At 48.6% G+C, this 22,272-nt stretch overlaps 2 protein-coding genes and 1 long non-coding RNA gene across 4 annotated transcripts; 2 read left to right on the top strand and 1 right to left on the bottom strand.

Annotated features, from left to right (window-relative positions):
* The first annotated feature begins 3,149 nt into the window (after positions 1 to 3,149).
* On the top strand, positions 3,150 to 5,195 carry LOC120651439 (purple acid phosphatase 4-like). 2 transcript variants are annotated; one of them, XM_039928914.1, is made up of 6 exons: positions 3,150 to 3,378; positions 3,463 to 3,619; positions 3,744 to 3,851; positions 4,118 to 4,245; positions 4,385 to 4,581; positions 4,701 to 5,195. In XM_039928914.1, exons 1-6 carry the CDS (start codon positions 3,205 to 3,207, stop codon positions 5,005 to 5,007), a joined length of 1,071 nt encoding a protein of 356 aa, XP_039784848.1. In that variant the 5' UTR covers positions 3,150 to 3,204; the 3' UTR covers positions 5,008 to 5,195. The 2 variants fall into 2 exon arrangements, with proteins under 2 accessions (XP_039784848.1, XP_039784849.1); XM_039928915.1 differs by having other exon boundaries at positions 3,152 to 3,378; positions 4,707 to 5,195.
* Positions 5,196 to 6,961: 1,766 nt separating this feature from the next.
* Positions 6,962 to 9,703, top strand: LOC120651437. Its single transcript, XR_005666181.1, has 2 exons — positions 6,962 to 7,776; positions 9,427 to 9,703. It is a non-coding gene; the product is annotated as an uncharacterized LOC120651437 (long non-coding RNA).
* A 12,011-nt stretch (positions 9,704 to 21,714) lies between these two features.
* Positions 21,715 to 22,236, bottom strand: LOC120647998 (calphotin-like). Its single transcript, XM_039924787.1, has one exon. It carries the CDS (start codon positions 22,234 to 22,236, stop codon positions 21,715 to 21,717), a length of 522 nt encoding a protein of 173 aa, XP_039780721.1.
* Between the last annotated feature and the right edge of the window lie 36 nt (positions 22,237 to 22,272).

Here is a 22,272-nt window from a genome sequence, read left to right as displayed (position 1 = left end):
TCAGATTGAGCCAACGGCGGTAGATGACCAGAGGTATCTAGTGGATGATGTCACCATGCCGACACCGTGCGAGCTTCATGTGCGAGCAAGAAATATATCCATTCATGTCGCATACGGGTCAGCCCTGCCCCTGAATCCTTCTACTACAATTCATGGAAGGCTGATACCCCCTGGCTACACTTCCATCACAGTTGAGCAGATAGTTGGAAACAATGAGGATCTTGAGCTCGACTTCGTTGGAGGGGATGGAGAGAAGACATTGGGAGACGCACTGCACGGGGTCGTTCTATGGCGTAAGGCCGACATCAAACTTACTGCAAGCACAACGGCTCCTGTGCAGACTGATCGCTCGTCTCCGCGGCCTCCCTCACCGCCGTCCCCACAACCACCTCCTTCACCACCGTCTCTGCCTGCACAAAGGGCCACGAGTACTCCAACTCCTCCTGCACCAGAAAAAGGAAAGAAAATGATAGCATCCCTCCCAGCGGCTGGACCCTCAAAGAAGAAGCAGAAAACGGTCGAAAGAAAATTAACCTACGAGAAAACCGCTGAGGAGTTGGAAGTGGAGACTGCTTGATATATAAAAGAACAATTGAAGCCTAAAGTCCCCCCGCCGAGGGAAAAGGTACCTCTAGAACTAGAGAAAAAGCTTCTCGCAAACCTAGACAACCCACCAATACCGAAAAGCTTACCCTCGGACTATGATCGTACTCTGACAAAGGCACACAAGGTGAGAAATCTGAAGAAAAAATATGTAAAGACCATTCCTCAGCTTGGCACACAACAAAAAAAACTCGAGCCCCTCCGGATGCCAGGGTTGCCACTCCTACACCCGATGGACGTACAACTCCAGGCGGACCTACATGCCGTGATATTTCTTTCTGAAACTGGATTAACACTAGAGGAGGCAACGGGGCAAGTGGAGGCGGAAATCCCTGTCGCTCCCGTTCTTACTCCATTCCAGCATGAAAAATCTTTTGTCACTGAGGAAGAGGAGAAAAGTCTAGGCACGCAGATGTTCAATTTGCATAGATGGTACCTGCGAATTTCGAATGACGAAAGGAAAATGTTTCGAGTCAAGTATCGTGACCATGATTTCTTCCGCGGGGAGGACGACTTCTGGGTGTACTTCGAAAATTTATATCACATTTACCATCGACAAGCCCTCGACGCCTCTATCATCACCATTTGGGTTTTGTAAGTATCACTTACCTCTACATTAATACTTTTTGTTAATAAGAACATAATTATATGTGTGCATTATAAAATTTCAATTGTATCGTTTAGACAGGAGACCCAAAGAAGCCGAAAACATGGATGGCACCATCAGATCGGCTTCATGTCTCCTTTGCTAGTCAACCAGAAAGTGCTCAACGAAAATTACAAGAAAACGTGCCAAAACATGTACGATTCGTTGACTAGGCAAAATTACAAATCCTATATATTCATACCATACAACTTTGGGTAAGCCTTGGTCGACTCAATCCTCTGTTATATTACTAAATAAATACTAAGTCGTCTAATGCATGTATCTATATATCCTATCTATATCTGCAGTTATCATTGGATTTTACTCATACTTTCCATAGAGACCGGCAATCTTATAGTCTTTGACTCAATGAAAAATCCAAAGTCCGCAATCCAACATATCCTAGACCCCATGAACAGGTAAGTTCAATTTACACAATCAAATCCTTTTTCTGTTAATAACAATTCCTGAATATCAAACTTAACTTTGAGCGCAGGGTTTGGAAAAAAATTGTGAAAAAAAACAAAGGACGTGGTCAATGGAGGCCCGAACTGAACGTTAACATGAATTATCCGGTATGTTGATTCATAAAGATTTGTCTAGTTAAGTATATAATCCCAAATTGTTCTAAATTGAGTAATTCATTTATTTCTCCTTAAGTGTGCGAGACAACAACAAGGAACTGATTGGTGCAGGTACTACGTATGCGACTACTTGCACCTCATGACTCCATGCGGGAAGGCTACTGATGAAGATACGAGAGTACGTCCAAACCGTTCACTAGTACATTTTCATATTTGTACTAACGCACATGATGTTAATCTTTTTTTCCTAAATGATAGATGTCTCAAATGGGGGATGAATGTTACTCTACTGCTCGGATCAACGCCGTGTGCGAGCAGCTCGCCGGATTCATTTTTAACGAGATCTTGGATCCTAGAGGCGAGTTCTACCACGACGGTCACATTCATAGAGGACTTCCATCGAGCTCTTGAGGGGACCAGTAGTTGGACTACAAATATGACTTGTACATATGTAAATATTTTTAAACGTTATGCCTTGATGTTTGTAAATTTGTAAGTATATTAGTTCATCTAATTAGCTTAATTATATGCTCGCATTTCACTTTTAGTTAGTTTCAAATATTCTCTAAAAACAAACACGAACGACCAATGAACGTTTAGCAATTATAAAAGAATAAATAATAATAAATATAACAAACAAAACTAAATTTGGGAAAAAAAAGGAAAAAGTCATTGGTACCGGTTGGAAAGACCAACCAGTACCAAAGGGGCTGCCACCTTGCGTCAGCGTGGCAGCCTCTTTGGTACCGGTTGGTCTTTTCAACCGGTACCAATGGAAGACTAAGGCACTGGTTGAAAAACCCGGTATCTAAAGGCGAGGCCATTGGTCTCGGTTTGCGGGAACCGGTTGGAAAACCGGTGACTAAGGGTGTTTCCAACCGTTCCCATGGCGTGTTTTCTAGTAGTGGAGGTCAACAAATTTAGAGCTACCATATACTTATTACTGCCCATGGAATCAGAATAGAATCTACCATGTCGAGATGCTGTAAGAGAAACCATGTGTATAATAATATACAGAATGCAATGCCCAATAATGCTTTCAAGTCGAACTGTGTGCTCTTGCAGCTGCATCCAAAAATGCAATGTTCCAGTGATGTTATGTCGCTGCACACAGGTTGCAGGTTTGCAGCCCTTTCCGGTGGGTTACCGTGCCTGTGGTTATCATGCAAAACCGTGTGTCCGATGCAGAAAAAGCCGAAACAAATCTCTTTCTCCCAAACGTCTATAGCGTACCTCCATGGTATATTCTTGCCCAACTTTCGAATCCTCCAACTTAAAAAAAACTTTCCAACTCTCCAATATTTAAGTGCGTGCTGCACTCACGTCTTGCAGGTAACCGCAGCTGGCTTAAGCCTTTCACCGGAACAGTTCATGGCTCTTGCTGCTCTCTTGATCGCCGTGATCACACTCCCCTTGAGCTCACCGGCCCGCGGGGAGCTCACCATCATTGAGCACCCGGTGGAGGCGAGCCGGCCACTACGCCTCCTCGTCATCGGCGATTGGGGCCGGAAGGGGAGGTACAACCAGTCCGGGGTAGCCAAACAGGTACTTTTCTTGGAACCGTGACCCTGCCTATATATGTACTAGTAAATTTGAAGGGGTGAAACCTGCAAATTTTTGGGGATCCAGATGGGGAAGGTTGCTGAGGACGTGAGCATCGACATGGTTGTGTCCACCGGGGACAACTTCTTGGACGACGGCCTGGCCAGCGTCGATGACAAGGCGTTCCACGAGTCCTTCGTGGATGTCTACACAGCGAAGAGCCTGCAGAAGCCATGGTACCTTGGTAAGCACACCGCTTTACTGATATCCAATGAGTTACCAATTACCAAGTCTTAACACTAATCTGGAAAAATTACCTGTGTGTAGTAAGTGGAGAATGAACAAATGCGTTTTTATTTATTTTTCAGTTCTAGGGAACCATGACTACAGGGGAGACGTACTGGCACAACTTGACCCAGCTTTGCGCAACATTGACAGCCGATTTATATGCATGAGATCCTTCGTTGTTGAGGCAGGTAGGGAACAGGATCCAAGCAAGCATTTGTAAACTGCAGTGCTGCACACAAGTTGTGCTGAATTAGTGTAAAGTATGCATAAAAAGAAAAACAAATATCGTATCACACGGTATGTTTCTCTGATTATGTCCAGATGTTAAATGTTAACAGTTGAACAGAATAGTAAAAAGGTCTAATAACCAAATAGGTAAATTAACTTGAACAGAATAGTCAAAGGTCTAATAACCAAATAGGTAATAAATTAACAATCTGTGTTTTTTTGCAAGGAAATGTCGATTTCTTTTTCGTCGATACAAGCCCATTTCAGCTCAAGTATTGGACTGATCCAGGGGAAGACCACTACGACTGGAGGGAAGTTGCCCCTCGAGAAGCATACATAGAAAATCTCCTCAAGGTGCTTGAGCTATCATCTCGACTGATCGATTCTTGGTAGCAAATCGGGTTTAATTTCTAGTTCAAAAATATAATTGTAGTACCATGATTAATGATGTTTAGTTAAACAGAAATCTACCATTTAACTATTTGTTATATAGGATTTGGACACTGCAATGAAGAGATCAAGAGCGACATGGAAGGTGGCCGTAGGGCACCATACCATGAGGAGTGTGAGCTCCCACGGCGACACTCAGGAGCTCCTCCAGCTCCTCCTCCCGGTGCTCAAGGACAACAGCATCGACCTCTACATCAACGGGCATGATCACTGCCTGGAGCACATCAGCAGCAGGGATAGGTCTGTGGAGTTCAATTTGTCATGCGTTTTCAATTTGTGGCATATATTTATAGATGTGAAATTAAACTGCGGAACCTTGCAGTAATTGTTTTTTAAGATATATATTGTGCAAAACCTAGTTGCAGCCCAATTCAATACTTCACCAGTGGAGGCGGGTCCAAGGCGTGGAGAGGCGTCTTCCGACCAAACGATGACAAGCTGGAGTTCTTCTACGACGGGCAAGGCTTCATGTCTCTGGAGGTGGATGGCGACTTGGCCCGTGCCGTCTTCTATGACATAGATGGACAAGCATTGCACAGCTGGAGCTTGAGCAAAAGCCGTCGACTCCAGGTTGATCAGCCCCCGATATGCTCTTGTTCCTCAAAAATAAGAAGCTGCAGTAGTAACTTGGATGCTAAAAGTATATATGCAGTAAGTAGTAGTTAGATCTTATTGTCTCGTGAAAAAGAGGCGTTGTCTTTTAGGTTTAAATGCGGTTGGATATGTTATATTTGGCGATATAGGTTAAGATGTGTTACATATATCATATATGACTATCTTAGCCATGATGTAAGTGCGTGTATGTAACCATCTTACTATGTGCTCTATTTCATGAAGGAAAAAATGACGTCAAAGGCTATGTGGCCAGCGGCCACAACGAGTGACCATAGAATAGATACGGACCAAAATGTGCTTAATTAAGGAGCCACAACACAACCCAATATGCCAAAGAGGCCCGTGCCAGCCTAGCACGGCATGGTCATCAGCACGTGGGTTTCTGTTGGAAGCACAGATAAAAATGTGGTTTCTGTTTCTCAAAAGTAAAGGTAAAGGACAACCTCTTGTTGCAAGAGCAAATTGAGAGCCAAGGCTGCCAGCAGGAGCCAAAAAGAAATGATTTCACATCGATCAGTCTAAAAAATGAATCAATGACAGCAAGAATAAAATACCTCATCTAAATGCATTGCTAACAAACGGTGGGTCGACGTCGTTATATATGTTGATCGGTAAGACTCCTGAACGTGTCAAACTGTCATTGGGTAAAAAGATACCGGTCGGCAAAACTTTATACGACGCCACATTTAGTGATAGAAAAGTGGAGTCTGGCAAAGCTCTATACTGATTGATGGTTAGTCAATATAATGGCTTATACTGACTCCTATGTGATTCTGGTTTGTGGTATAGTCACTACTGGAATCCACGTGTTTTCCTAGGGTTATCTGAAATTTTTTAGGGAAAGACTGTTTCCCTAGAGTTCATTCATGAAGTGTAGGGAAATCTCGGATTCTCAAGGATTCTAACTCATTTCCTAGGGGAATATTGAATCTTTCCCAAGGGAAATATTGGTCCGCCCGTCCACTATGTTCCATTTCATCCCCTCGCTCCTCTCTCTCTTATCCTCATCTCCTCCACCTCAGTCCACTATCCACCTCTCTCTCTCGCGCGCCGCCCCCATCTCTCTCCCGGAGCTCCCTCTCTCCCCTCCATCTCTCAAGCCCCCTCCCTCCACCTCTCTCTCTCTCACGCCGGTCGCTCTTGAGGCTCCAGCGGTGGCATGAGGAGGCCATCGCGGAAGGGCCGGGCAGCAGCGGAGGGAAGCATGAGGGTGAGCCTTTTTTTGTGGGCAGGTTCCCTAGGGTTCAAAGTTTCCGATCCTGTTGAATTTTTTCCTACGAGTCTATCTCTACCCAATTTTTTAGGAAAATGCTTCTCTAGGGTTTTTCGACCGTTTCCCTATGGTTTTTCGATCAGAATCCGGCCCGGCTTGCTATACCCATGAGCCAGCGCCCTACCATATCAGAACTAGGGCATAAGGACTGCTCACAGGCGTGGAATATTCTAGAATAAGGGATAGCGCATGGAATGTACATTATCGTCTTATAACTACCCGATTAGGCATAGAACTGGTCGACATACAAAAGAAACTACTCGACCATGTTCGAGTAGGACTCTGTGCTAGTATTCGGCTAGGATTTTCATGTAACCCTGTCCCCCAGACTAAATAAGAGCGTGCAGGGACACCTTCAAAACATACAATCACCTAAGACAATACAAACCACCACACTGGACGTAGGGTATTACGTTCTCGGCGGCCCGAACTTGTCTAAAGCTTTGTGTTCCTTGCACCATCGTATTCTGATCTCGGCGAGTCCTTGCCTACTGTAACACCCAGGGTGTTAATCACTCTGGTTAGTTACATTTCATGTTAGTTGAGCTTTAAACCTTGTTTTTCTGCCAAATCTAAAGCTCAAATCAACTTTCGTCCAACACCAATATTGTAGATCTTTTCCTCCTCTACAACTTTTGTTTTTGCCAAAATTTAAGCTTCTGTATGAAAATTTGTATTTTAGCCATTCAAAATCGGATCAAAATCGTTTTGAGCCCCCATTCCCTTGTTCACCTGCTCCTCTGTTCCCCGTACTGCGCCCATGCCGGCGCCCCGGCACAGCACCGATGACCACCACGCGTCGCCGCCCCGGCAAACCTCGTGCTGTACCTCGAGCGCGTCCTTATCCTCCCGCGGCACCCTATCCTCTCCCGAGCTTCTTGTTTCCTTTCCCCTTTCCCTTCTTCCTCCTCGAGCTCAGTTGAGCTGAGCCGAGCAGAGCTACCACCGGCGCTGGCCGGCCATTCCCCGCCGTCCCGCTTTGATTCCTCGCGCCCAAACTGCTCGACCTCGTTCTCCACCTCCGCCGCCCCTCCCCAAACCCGTTCGAGCCGTTCCCTGTCCGAATCGGACCCCGCCACCACCGGCCGCCACTGCTCCTCTGCCGGGCAGCCGCCCCCGCACGTCGAGTTCAACCCTCCGGTCCTCCTCCCCCCAAATCGAGTACCCGGTGAGCAGCACCGCACCACCATCGACCTCTCCAGCCCCTTTCCCGGCCATCTTGCTTGCCGCGCCGCCGGAAACACAGCCCCGCCGCCGCGGCCAGAGCTGCCATGGCCGCCAAGCCCGAGCTCGCGTGGCAGCGCCCCTTGCCTCCCTTTCAGCGCCCTAGAACCCGAGCCTAGGTCCCTCGTAGGCACCTGCAGTCCCACGCCGCCCCCGTGTCCTCACTGGCAGTGGCGAGCGTGCCGCCGCCCCCCAGCCGCTAGCGCTGCCATGCGCTCATCTCTGGTCGCCTCAGCACAAGATGCTCCAACACGGTGGCTCCTCCATGTGCTGGTGCTCTTCTCCAGCACTGCAACACATCCATACGCAGTCAGCAGCAGCAGGTCCATTCCTTTCCGCCCTCTCTGTTCTTGCGACTGGTGGAAGGAGAGGAACAGTACAAGCTAGCTAATTAGGGATGCAAGTTAGTACTTGTATGTCTCATATCTAGTGAAATTCATATCTATAGTGGTACTGCTCCAATAACTGTAAAATTTTTATGGTAGACTCTGCATGTGATGTTTGCTCTGTGGTAAAAATTTCAGATTTGTTGGATGCAGCATGGCTGAGTTCTTTATTTAACTTGTTTACTGCTTAATAAAGAGTTTATAAATAATAGAAATGTTTGAAAATAGAAAAAGTGTTTCCTATGCCCTTGTATGATGTTGTTATGTCTTCTAAGTACTTAATTTAGTAAGAAAATAGTGATATACAGTTTTATCTTTCTCTCACATGCTTGATTTCAATTAGAACTTATCTTGGTTGTAATAATTAATTTATAGAACCTGTGCATGTAATCTTGGTACAGTAGCCAAGTTTTGACAACATCTACCACACATAAAAATTTCAGCTCCAAACTAGTTGTTTTCCTATATCACTAAAAATAATCCATGTCTTATATATATATATATATATATATATATATATATATATATATATATATATATATATATATATATATATATATAAAGGGTTGATGAAAGTTTATGGAAGATGAGCTTGGTAATATGTTGTAGTAATGGTTATATGTTGTACTCCTCACTAGATAAACAAGTGAACTATTTTTGCCTAGGTGCTGAAAATGGCTGCTTGTATAGTTTCTGTTGGGGTGATAATTTCGTGTTTTGAATTATGTTTTCTGTAGATGTAGTGAATAGAAAAGTTGTAGATGACTTCCATATCTTGCTTGTCCTAAAATTTCATGATTTTAGTCCTACTAGTTTGGAAGTTATAGATTTTAAAATACCCTGTCAGGTTTTGCATTTGTTCTGTGCAGATCTGAAAAACTGTGCCGTTTGACTTAGTTACCCTTTGAATCACCCTTTGGTGACAACCAAAAAGTTTTAGTAATTTTCGTGGGCTTTTCAAGATGTTGAAGAACACAGCTTTTGGTGGGTTAGAACTCTAGATATGAGTGTTTACATCTTAATGTCAGATTCTGTCCAAGTCTGGACAGAATTGTATCTTCATGTTGTTTAACCCTGTTAATTGTTGAATCACCTTGAGATGATAATAAGAAAGTTAAAGATAACTTAATAAGCTTCTCAAAAATTTAAGGATCATGGTTTTTGAATGTTTAGAACTCCATGTATGCATCTCTGAAGCTCATGTCAATTTTCTGTTCTTGATTGTGCAGTTCTGCTTCTTTGTGTTTTTCAACCTGGTTAACTTATGAATCAGCTCAGGATGACAATAACAAAGTTGTAAATAATTTCATAAACTTTGCAGAAAGTCTATATTCACCCTTGTTGTATAATCATAACATGAGGTATGGTTAAAACAAGTGCCTATTGTGCTGCTGTCCAGATTTTGTGCATGTGCTTTGAGTTGATTGCTTAAGCTTGATATTGTTTGTATGTTTCCTAAAACTACTCATAATCTTATTCCTATGGATGCTCATGCCCATGCAAAAATGGACCTTGTGCTTGTCTTGCTTGCCCTCTTTGATGCATTGTCCATGCATTCATACATCAATATTGTTGCATCTCAATTAGGTACGCTAGATGTGCAATGCGTAAGCATGTGCTGACGGACCGAACCACAAGACAGTGTTTGGTGAACATATCCCGAAGAGAGAAGGACCAACTGGAGCAACCGTGGACTCGGCTCAAGGTTGGAAGGGACCAAGGCCTTGATAGTACTAACACTAGTTTAGTGTTACTCCCAGGCAAGCCCTGGAGCATGACCCTTAATTTTAGTATTCCATGTTTATTAATTAATTATTGTGCATTTACGTTTCTAGGAGTTGATTGGAACCCTAAATGCATGATCTATAGGTTTTCTCAGTTACTCTACTAGTGTGTAGGTTGTTAGTACTGTCATGCTTAATTAGGATTCGGTAGAAGTCGAGTGATTCCTGTCACTCGCGAGTTACAGGTCCTTGTTACTTATGGCAAAGTGGCTTGAAGAGGAATCAATGGGAAAGGGAAAATAGAGACCAGGCAGAGATGAGTTGGTGAAAGGTATGAAATGAATGGAAAGTAAACCTCCGCCTGTGTCAATTGAGGACCGTAACGTTGTTGGCCGTGTTGGCAAAATTTGAACAGTACTAGCCACATACCGGGAGTAGGAGGTAGTCAAAACCGGTAAGCTAAATACCTAATTTGCAACGATACTTTGAATCGCGACCTGCTACTATGGGAGTGGGATGATGGCGGGTGTTGGAGTGTATGTCGCCTCCGGGTTCTCTGGGAGTTCGTCGTGAGGGGCCCTGCACCCGGGTTTTGGCAGGCGTGATTCAGACTTCGGGGTGATGATGGGAACAGTTGACATGTGTAGCCCGACAGGGTTTGCATGTGTCGTGTTAGTTAGGTCCACCTTGCAAGGTTAAATCGGATCGATTCGCCGTTTCTCTCGGTTAAGAGAACCTTGGTCACTTCGTTACATCGTAGTAAAGAAATGGGAATGGAAATGAAATGGAATTGATTTGATTGTGATATCACTGGAGGTTTACTTTGATCTACCATGCTTTCTCTAGATATTCAAGCAAACCTAGTTGGTACGGTTTATACTAAATTTGAGCTTAAATATTAAAAGTAAGGATCTACTATTAGTAGCTTTTCCAGCAAAAGTAAACTCCAGAGCCAAAATCCTTGCATGTTTAGGAGTCGGCTAAGTATATACCACTAGTCGGGTAAGCCTTACTGAGTATTAGTATACTCAGAGTTTGTTGTTATCCTGTTTTCAGGTAGCTATTGCTGGTTGGATCTTATCAGGATTCACATCGGTGCGCTCGATGTGACATCCTCACATCTTCGTAGTTATCGTTGTTTTTAAACTAAACTTCTATTTAAATTCCATTGCATGTTGAACTCTGATAATTTATGTTAAACTTAATTTGTAATACTCTGTATTGTAATTTAAATTGAGAATATATGTTGGCTTGTAATCATTTGTGCTCGTCTTTGTGCGAGACTTTCAGTGTTTTTCGATTCTTGATCACCGTAATTTATCAGGCTTGACCCGACAGACTGCCAGATTATATCGTTTTATGTGCGTGATAAATTAGTTAATCATTAAGATGATAGTTAGTGCACTTAAACCAGTTTAATTTAGGTGGTTCTGTTACACCTACAACCTACCACCTCGGGGGTATCCCTCGGTGGGCTTGGCGGTAAAACACTGACAGCTTGCGTGCCAGGTAGGGGGCTTCACCAACGATCACCAGAAGAACTCGATGGCTTCGTTCGACTCCACCAACGTTGTGCCTGATGAAGGCACCACTTTCATTTTCGGCTCCTAGGTCTTCACCGCCAATGGCTCGGGTGGCTTCGACAATCACCTGGCCAATCCCAGTGCGCTGGAAGCATCTGTAGCTAGTTGACGCAGTGTCGTCGACGAGTTCGTCGATCAACTCGGCGAGATCCCACTCCCGGTTCACGTCAAGGAAGTCCAAAAACAACCCGATTTCGACGTAACCTCAATCCCACATAAGTCCCCCTCCGAGTTGGAAGAGGAATTGGATCAGCTACTAGGAATCGGAAAACTGGAAGCTATCGCTAGTCAGGAGACTCCCGTCTCCGATACCCACTCTGATTCGACTAAAAGCTTCGACAACTCAGAGTGGGCTAGCTTCCAATCGCCTATTTTGATCGAAAACTACCTCAAGGAGCTCAAGTCAATTCCACATCAGAAGATAGACAATTCCGATTTACTCAATTGAGTAGATCACGTTTAACGCAACATTGCAGATTGCATTGAACTCGCAGAATCCGCTTTGCCCACAAAAAAAGATCCGCCGAGAATCCGAGAAGCTTAGTTTACGACTTAATCGTTTGGGCGACATCTTCTCAGGGTTTGGCCAGGTCAACTCCAAACTCACCGACTGCATCAAGCTAGCAGAAGGTACTCTCCAGGCGGAAAGTTATGACCAGCGGAAGGATGCCGGACTAGGGACTCATTGGAAATTCGAGAACCCTAGCTCACGATCTGATCGGACGGGTGACACCTTCTCCGGGACCAATTGGGACAATTTCTCCGACTCCAGCCACGACGGGGTCTTTCCTCATATTCCTGACTCAACACTTGATCAAGAATTTGTGGATTACTTGGATGAACTAGACTATCCGAAAGCAATGGATGACCTGGATGAATGGTCGGATGACATCGATCTATTCATGGAAGGGTTGTGTAACCCACATAAGATCGACAAACTCTGGCAGCAATCAAAGGCCAAAAAAATATGGAAAAACTACCTATCAAGTTCCAAAGCTCATCGGACATCCAAGGAGTACAACCTGCGACTTGTTCGACAGGACAATATTTTCTCTGGGGACGATCGGGCTGCCAATGCCTCCTCAGCAAAGTTAACCCACCAACTGAAAGTTCCCATGACACAAGATGATCCAGATTCCCCATACTTAGTCGATGAACTCGAGAATCTACGAAAGTATGAAGAATACATGAATGGCATCGCCGTTCGGGCAGAGATGGGACGCCCGTTCCCAGAAACTCTACCGTATGATGAAAATCTTCTTCGAGCCACAAGGGTTCTGACTTTGAATTCTCTTCCGACTCGAAAGAAAATTCGGACGACGAAACCCTAACTGGGAGAGAAGGGGCCCCCACCTCCAATTGGGTCAATTTGGACATGGGAAAACAAAGCAAACTCCATCAAAACTCTACCAGAATCGGCTCTATAAATACAGAAATCCAAGGCAGATTAGGGGAGAGGCAAGAAAAGTAAATCCATCAGACTTTTGAGAGTCCTGGTTGTCAGATCGATGAGCTTCCCTTCCAAGAGGGCACACTGCTAGAAGAAGAAGATACTCCAGCAGCTTGGGATCCTTGCCGAGAAGTTTTCATGGCGCTGATTTCAGAGATCCCGGAACCAGAGGATGATCCAATGGAGCGAGTCGACCTCGTCGACTACAATTCAAGAAATTTCGACGAATACCTTTTCGATATTGACATGGATGCAGTCCCAACTACAGAGGTAGATACCAATGCTAACCATGAACTCCCTCCGCCTCCTTCAAGCGTCACGGTTACCGTTCAGATGGATGGTGACGAAAGTTGGCGCAAGAAGATCCATAATCAGAAAAGGAACATATGGTATCATCAAGAAGCAGAGAGCTATCATCAGCAGGTCGGCAACTCCTTCGACTACTCCAACAGTGATCTCCGCAATGTCATCAACATTGGCCGAGACGCCCGTACCGTGATCATCTCCATGTGGCAAGAACGCCAAGAAGCGGAAGCCTACAGTCCGACCTCCAATTATTGTATCTCTAATGAATATGAGTGGGCTCCATGCAAGCGCCGCCACATGAGTCCTGATCCTCCACCTCGAGGCCAGCAGAGGGATAAAGCTCTTCAAGCTCAAGAACGCATCTAAAAAAAGTATACAGAAACAATGTTTGTGGCACCTAAAGTCAAAACACTCCATCTTCGAATGCAAAGCTCTACGCAGGGCCTTAGGAGCACCACCTACACCCAGCGATGCAGGCGCCGGCACAAACCAAGGCTGAAGTTTTTTCTCCTAAAATTCACCATTGCTTAGTATACAAGTGGTACTTTTCATTTAGGTTTCATCGCTCGGAGGGTATAAAATCCCCAGGCTGTGAGACTTTGTTTCTTAGTAATATCATCAATAAAGGGTTGATTTTGGCGTCAAATCGACTACTTTCCCAGTTCTTAGGTCCTCGGCTACAGGTTGATCTATATTAACCCATAAACTATCTCGAATACCAACCTTTTCCTGTGTTGCAAGGTCAATGCCACGGGTCGATCGAGTAGTTTATAGGCTAGCACGACTAAGGGGCGTGGTCCCCACAAACTGTCTCGAATACCAACCTTTTCTTGCATTGCAGGGTCAAAGGCACGGGTCGATCGAGTAGTTTTTAGGCTAGCACGCCTAATGGGCGTGGTCCCCATACACTGTCTCGAATACCAACCTTTTCTTGCGTTACAGGGTCAAAGGCACGGGTCGATCGAGTAGTTCGTAGGCTAGGATGCCTAAGAGGCATGGTCCCCATAAACTACCTTAAGTTCCTAACCTTCCTCTGTTTCAAAGAGTCGAAAGCTATAGGTAACTTCGAGTAGTTCCTTTAGGCCTTTGGGTCTCCTTGGGTAATCTTGAGAGATTAACCCATGTCCTAGTGTGGACAATTCACTCGATTATCTAATGTTTCTCCACCTTGCAGAGTTAAAAGCGTATCTTGATCGAGAGTTTTTATAATAACATGCCTATAAGCTATTATCACATAACACATGTCATTAAACATGATGTAGGTATTCACAGGCACGACAATGTATCATTACATGGTTTCACCATGACAAAGACAAAGTTCCAATATTGAACAAATAGTCTAATCTTCAGCATCGCCTCCTTGCTCTAAGCTTTCTACCACCTTCTCGGCAATCATCTTGACCTCTTCCATGTACTACGCGAACTGTTCATCCGAACACTCTGTCACCAGGCCATCACCTAGTAGAGCTAGGTTCGCTCCAGGCCAGTAGGACTTCATAAGTCCCAAGACATGTCCCCCGTACTACTTTGATGTTTCGAACAGATAACCGGCAATCTTCTGCGGGGCTTCACGAAGTCGCTCCACCAAAGATTTGACCTCAGCTCCTCCTTCCTCGATCGGGTCAACCATGTCGACCACAGCTTGGGCTACTGTCTTAAACTCAGTGAGTTCCTTTGCCTGAAAGTCCCTTTCAGCTGCTAGGTCCTTTATTTGTTGCATGCACTGTAAAAGCTGCACGTCTGCATCGGCCTTCATCTTGGACAGCTTCTCCACCTCATCTGTGTGATGGTACACAAGATTCTTTAAGTCAGTCACCAATTCTTCTTTTGTTACTAACAACTTTTTTAGTTATGTGTGATTACATTAGAATATAAGTACAAGAACAGATGCAGGATATCGCAATCGACTACTTTGCAGCTGTATAATAGCAGTACAAGGGAGTTACTTTTATGATTTTTCGTGATTGTTTTGTTCTTCTCCTGCAAAAACTTGTTTCTGTCTTCCAGGAACTTCTTGTCTTGCGCAAGGTCCGCAATTTGCTTCTGCAGGAAAAAAATTTCCTGGCTATGCTCGGCTTTGAGCTTCTCAAGATCTCCTCGGAGACCCGCGACTTCTTGGAATTGCCGCTTCTGATCAACAGTCGGTCGCAGGCCTTCTCCAACTTGCTACAACTCTAAAGCCTTCGCAGTAGCTTGTTTGGCTAATTCCTGCAACCGGGAAACTATTTCAATCAAACAATTATTGGTGAAGATAAGTACTCGATCAAAAGTTACTTACACTCAATAATTTTTGGCACTTGTTTATGCTTTCTTGATATAACTTTATTTTTTACGATGGCAGAGCCGGATCCTCTTGGTGATCATCAGGAATCGCTTGCTCGACTTCTGGAAGAATCACCCCGCATCACCTAGTTTTTCTTGTTCCGGTGCAATTGTGGCTGCATACTCTAGAAGACTAGCACAATTGAAGCTAATTTGTGGGAATCATGTATGAGTTGACCAAAGCTAACCTGGCAGGATCTATGGCACCTTCATCAACATATCTTCACGTTTAGGAGAGGCTGGCACCTCCCATTGCCAATCATCTCCTGCCCCACTCGTGGGGGACACCTCAACAGTTATTTCAGCCTGAACCTGTATAGGTTTAGGCTGAACTTGTGTCGTGGGTGTGCTTTCAGATGGTGCAGGCTCGGGGGTTGGTGAAGGGAAGTCTTGCTCAGGTCCGCCTAAACCAAGGTCGGCTGCTTTACTGACCATCAGCAAGGAATTGAGTAAGATTTTAGCTCAAGCAAGAAAACCAACTACTCGAGAAGCAAAGTGTAGGAGAGAATAATGGATGTATTCCACCAAACCCTAGAAGAGTGGGATATATAGTTTCTATACATGGGCCTCTAGACATGGGCTCACATATATACACCAACACCCCCCCCCCCCCCCCGCAGTCTGAACTACCGTCGCAGCGGTGTTCAAGACTGGACAAGAAGAAAGTACAAAGGGTAAATACCCCCCCTCCGCAGCCAAACTAGCCACCTGCTACGTTGAGGTTGGAGCGAAACTCCGAGAAGGTCGAGGAGGGTAGTCCCTTGGTGAAGATGTCGGCAAACTGGGAGGTAGTCGGGACATGGAGTACCCGAATATTGCCGATGGCGACTCTGTCGCGCACGTAGTGCAGGTCGATCTCTACATGCTTCGTCCGCTGATGCTGGACGGGGTTGGTGGAGAGATACACAGCACTGACATTGTTGCAATAGACGAGCGTGCTCTTGGCGAGCGGGCTGTGGAGCTCTGCCAAGAGCTGTCGTAGCCAAGACGCCTCCGCCACGCCGTTAGCGATAGCACGGTACTCCGCCTCAGCACTGGAGCGGGAGACAACCGGCTGCCGCTTGGACGACCAGGAGATGAGGTTACCCCCCAGGAAGACGGCGTAGCCGGAAGTGGAGCGGCGAGTGTCCGGACAGCCAGCCCAGTCAGCGTCGATGTAGACAACCAGCTCAGCGGAAGTAGACCGGTGAAGCACCAGGCCGTGGTCAACAGTGCCACGGACATACCGCAGAAGGCACTTCATAGCAGCAAGATGTGACTCTCTGGGATCGTGCATATGAAGGCAAACCTGCTGAACAGCATACGTGATGTTCGGGCGGGTGAAAGTGAGGTACTGCAGGGCACCAGCAAGACTCCGATAGGTGGTAGCATCTGCAACAGGTGAGCCCATATCCACAGAGTGCTTCGCCTGAGTGTCAACAGGAGTAGAGCAGGGCTTGCAAGCAGTCGTCCCGGCCCGCTCCAGGATATCAAGTGCATACTGCCGCTAGTGGAGGAAGAGGCTCAACAGTGACACCCAAGAAGTGGTGAAGCTGACCAAGATCCTTCATAGCAAACTCCTGCTACAGGGACGAGATGATGCACTGAAGTAACGGCTGACTGGATGATGTGAGGACAATGTCATCAACATACAGCAGCAGGTAAGCAATCTCATCCCCACAGCGGTAGACGAACAGAGAAGTGTCTGACTTGGCCTCAGTGAACCCCAAAGTCAGCAAGAACGTGGCAAACCAAGAGTACCACGCTCGAGGAGCCTGCTTCAGACCATAGAGGGACTTGTTGAGCCGGCAGACAAGTTCTGGATGACTGGAGTCCACAAATCCCGCTGGATGACTGCAGTAGACTGTCTCAGACAGAGTGCCATGGAGAAATGCATTCTTGACATCCAGCTGGTGCACTGGCCAGGAGCGAGAGAGCGCAAGCGAGAGAACTGTGCACACTGTAGCAGGCTTGATCACTGGACTGAAGGTCTCATCATAGTCGACACCAGGTCACTGGGCGAAGCCCTGAAGAACCCAGCGAGCCTTGTAGTGCTCCAGTGAACCATTAGCCCGATGCTTATGCGTCCAGATCCACTTGCAGGTGACCACATTGCAACCATACGGACGCGGCACGAGGTCCCACGTCTGGTTGGCAAGAAGAGCCGCGTACTCCTCTTCCATCGCGTGACGCCAGTGAGGATCCGCCAGGGCGTCGTGGACAGATGAGGGTACCGAAGAGATCCGCGGCTCTCCCTCGGCAGCGGAGAGAGTCGTGGGTGGAGTGGCCATCCGCCGAGTGACCATGGAATGAATATGGCAAGGATCTCGATGGATGACCGGCAGGTGGTACAGGTCCGGCTCGACATAAGAGCGAGTCGGAGGATGGGTCGACGGCTCTGGTGAGGGTGGCGGTGTCGACGATGTTGTCGCCCGGCGCTCGTAGACGCGCACAGGATGCGCGTAGCGCCAGGAGCCGCCGAGTGTGGAGCCGAAGGCGAGGGGTCCGGCGCCAGGGCCGGCATAGGACGACGCCGATACACCTGCACCGGCTGGGTGTAGCGCGCAGGAGGCACCGGGGCCGCGCCCGGCGCAACCGAAGTGAAGGAATATGGGGTAGCAAAAACAAAAATTTTCTACCACATAAACCTGGATTATTGCAGTTATAGATCACGGGATTACCACTAGACGCACGGTTACGGAACTTTTGTAGCGCGTCGGTGTAGTGCAGATGGAAGCCGGCAGTGCAGTTGCGAGAACCTCCTCACGTGCGGCTCGCCCTTGTACAGCAGATGCGACACTGTAGAACCCCGCGGTTACTGTTCACGGCGTCGTTACGGTTCACGTGAACAGTACCTATGGATAGTAAAAGGGCTAGGGTTTTTAGGCGCCCCCCTTCTGTTTATATAGCCCCTTAGGTGGGCTGCCTTGGGCCCCACTTTGGACGCCCCCTTTTGGGCCTAAAAAGACTATTAGTGCACCTAAGCCCAGTCTAATTCGGATCTCATCATTATCAGGCTTCTTTCCCTTAAGTGTGTGACCCTATGGGCTCACATGTGAATAGACATGGCCCGAGTACTCTTACTCGGCCCAATAGTAGATAGTGGCCTCTAACAAGACATGTCAACTCCTATACACACACAAAGATCATATCAGACGAGCCGCCACAATATCATATACATGCTATTCCCTTTGCCTCATGATATTTGGTCTAGCTGAAAGCCAACCACTCTTTCTCAATCATGTGATTCGGAATCCTTTGTTAACTCTTAACCCTAGCATGGCCATGCATTTCCTGATCCGAATCACTCGAGGGGCCCAGAGATATCTCTCTCTTGTAGAGAGGGGCAAATCCCATCTTGACCGACTATGTCTCACAGCATGCTTCTTGACAAACCCGAAAGCCACCTTTATGACTACCATGTTACGGTGCAGCGTTTGATGGCTCCTAAGTAAGTCGATTCACATCTTGAGTACATACGACGATCTCAGGTCTTAGGACACAGCGTACATATTGTGTAATGAGAAGTCATCATCTCGTGTTGGGTCAGTTCAGTCTCATGTCTCACATGAGCCCACATTATTAGTTTGACATCCCCATGTCCATGACTTGTGAAACGTAGTCAATCAACTAATACATGTGCTAGTCTAATATTCATGTGTGTCCTCACATGAACTCCGACTAGGAACATTTTAGAATATTCATACAAGTATAGAATTTCACAAATACTTCACATGAGCATTAATCAATATAAGTTGTCATCCATGAATATTCAAGGTACACTTTATTAACCATGAATACAAGGAAATATGATTGCCTCTAGGGCATAGTCCAACACGAAGGCGTCGGGGCCGTGTGTGGCGCGGCTGGAGGCTCCAGGGCTGTGACTGGCGCGACCGAAGGCACCGGGGCCACGCGCGGTACGACCGAAGGCATCGGGGCCGTCCCCGGCGTGACCGAAGGTACCGGGGCCGCGCGCGGCATGACCGAAGGTGTCGGGGCCACGCGTGGCGTAGCAGAGACCACCGGACGTGGCGTCAGTGTGCCCGAAAGACCTGTCGGAAAGGGGGAGATAGACAAGGGTTGCGGAACCACCGGGTCAGTAGGAAATAGGGACTCCAGCTCGGAGTCAGGAGCGGGGGTGGAGGAGGTGGAGAAGGGGAAATCCGACTCGTCGAAGACAACGTGTCGAGAGATGAGGACTCGGCGGGAGGTGAGGTCAAAGCAACGGTACCCCTTGTGGTCAGGGGAGTACCCAAGAAACACACAATGGGTCGAACAGGGCGCCAGCTTGTGAGGAGCAGTGGTGGAGGTGTTAGGGTAACACGCACACTCGAAGACACGAAGGTGATCGTAGCGAGGAGGGGTACCAAAGAGGGCGTGGTGTGGAGTGGGAGCCGGGGAAGTAGTGGAAGGAAGGCGGTTGAGTAGGTGGGTGGCGGTGTGGAGAGCCTCAGCCCAGAAGCGAGGAGGCAGGGAGGCCTGGATCAGAAGAGTGCGTAGGACATCATTCATGGTGCGCAGCATCCGCTCAGCCTTATCGTTCTGTGGAGAGGTATACGGATAAGACATGCGTAGCAAAACACCCCGAGAGAGGAAGAAAGAGTGGGAGGTGTGGTTATCGAACTTACGCCCATTGTCACACTGGACGGCCTTAATGGTGAGGCCGAACTGAGTGGACACCCAGGCGAAGAAGTGGAGGAGGGTGGGGAACGTCTCAGACTTGGCATGCAAGGGAAAAGTCCAAGAGTAGTGAGGGAAGTCGTCAACCACCACGAGATAGTACTTGTAACCAGACATGCTGGGTACAGGAGCGGTCCACAGATCACAGTGAACCAGATCAAACACATGCATCGCATGCGAAGAAGATGAAGAAAAAGGAAGGCGAACATGGCGACCCAACTAGCACGCGTGGCAAAGATGCTCAGCAGGAGCCCTAGTGCAAGGAATGTGTGCACTACGACTAAGCTGAGCCAAAGCGTCGTGGCCGGGGTGACCAAGCCGGTGGTGCCAAGTGGTGGAAGAAGGAGTCGTGGTGAAAGCAGCGGACAAAGGAGACGAAGAAGGAGCTGGAGGTGGAGCAGCGAAAGTAGGAAAACGGAGGGTGTAAAGGGGCCTCGTGCTGTCACATCGGAGAAGAGGACGGCGGGAAGCCAAATCCTTCATAGTAAGCCCAGAGGGGTTAAAATCGATAGAACAGGAATTGTCAGTGGTGAATTGGCGAATGGAAAGAAGATTGTGAACAATGTTGGGAGCAACTAGCACATTAGGGAGACGGAAAGGACCAGAAGCGGTACCCACGGAGGTGACCGGAAGACAAGAGCCATTGCCGACCATGATAGAGGAAGGACAAGACGGATGGGGGGTCGGACGGAAGAAAGGAATCCAGCATGAGTTGTGGTGTGGAATGAGGCACCCGAATCGGCAATCCAGTCGGGTCTCACTAGCGGTGTCAACCCCATGGTACTGAAAGCCAGTGCCGGTGGAATCCAGGGTGGTAGGAACGGAGGAGCGGTGCCAGTGAACATGGCCGCTGGCTGGGCCGGAGGACGAGGACCCCCTGGGGCCAGAACCAGCCACATCGGGAGGTGCCCTGACCATGGGTCGCGGTAGGATGGCCAGGGCACACCGGCAGGAGCAAGGGGAGGTGTAGGTGTGGTCCGACGACCACACCCCCTCCACCGACGGCGTCCACTGCGGCCGCCTCCATCGGTTCGGAGTCCAGATCCAGAGGGCAGAGCCTGGTGGGAGGATAGAGCGCCGTGCTCGGTGAAGGGGACGACGGGCTGAAGACGCTCCCAAGCAAAGGCAATCATACGGATGCGCTCCTGAGCCGCTGAAGCCTCGGACTTGGCGGCGAGGAGGGCCGCGGCGAGAGCAGCTTTGGCCGTAGCAGCGCCGGCGCCGATCTGCTGCCCGTAGAAGGCGATGGCAGCGAACGGCGCGTCTGCGGGGGGCATACCAAACGCAGGCCATGCGTGCGCATGCGCGGGCGCCGCGGTCGGTGTGGGCACGCGCGCCATGGCCAGCACGGCTATCCATGCGCGGAAAGGACCAGAAGCGGTACCCACGGAGGTGACCGGAAGACAAGAGCCATTGCCGACCATGATAGAGAAAGGACAAGAGGGATGGGGGGTCGGACGGAAGAAAGGAATCCAGCATGAGTTGTGGTGTGGAATGAGGCACCCGAATTGGCAATCCAGTCGGGTCTCACTAGCGGTGTCAACCCCATGGTACTGAAAGCCAGTGCCGGTGGAATCTAGGGTGGTGGGAACGGAGGAGCGGTGCCAGTGAACATGGCCGCTGGCTGGGCCGGAGGACGAGGACCCCCTGGGGCCAGAACCAGCCACATCGTGAGGTGCCCTGACCATGGGTCGCGGTAGGATGGCCAGGGCACACCGGCAGGAGCAAGGGGAGGTGTAGGTGCGGTCCGAAAAAAACACCCCCTCCGCCGACGGTGTCCACCGCGGCCGCTGCCATCGGTCCGGAGTCCAGATCCAGATGGCAGAGCCTAGTGGGAGGACAGAGCGCCGTGCTCGGTGAAGGGGACGACGGGTTGAAGATGTTCCCAAGCGAAGGCAATCGTACGGATGCGCTCCTGAGCCGCTGAAGCCTCAGACTTGGCGGCGAGGAGGGCCGCGGCGAGAGCAGCTTCAGCCGTAGCAGCGCCGGCGCTCATCTGCTGCCAGCGGAAGGAGACGGCAGCGAACGGCGCGTCCGCGGGGGGCATACCGAACGCAGGCCATGCGGGCGCATGCGCGGGCGCCGCGGCCGGCGCGGGCACGGGCACGCGCGCCATGGCCAGCGCGGCTGTCACGGGCAAAGGCACCGCGGGCGTGTGAAAAGGCGCCGTGGGTGCGGCCACGGGCGTCGCCGCGGGCGCGGGCATCCCGAGCACAGGCCATCCGTGGGGCAGCGGCAGTGCCGGGCGCGGCCGGCGCAGGCAGGGGCGCTGCAGGGGGCCATGGTTGCGCCGCTCCGTGAGCAGGGGCGGCGGCGGCGGCGCCCTGGGACCACAGCCGTGCCACCCCATGAACAGGGGTGGCGGCGGCGGCCCAGGAGGCGGCGG

The sequence above is a fragment of the Panicum virgatum genome, chromosome 9K (assembly GCF_016808335.1).
Source record: "Panicum virgatum strain AP13 chromosome 9K, P.virgatum_v5, whole genome shotgun sequence".
In the NCBI taxonomy this organism is placed as follows: Eukaryota; Viridiplantae; Streptophyta; class Magnoliopsida; order Poales; family Poaceae; genus Panicum; species Panicum virgatum.
The sequence above is the reverse complement of the archived record's forward strand: the minus strand, read 5'-3'. Positions and strand labels throughout refer to the sequence as shown.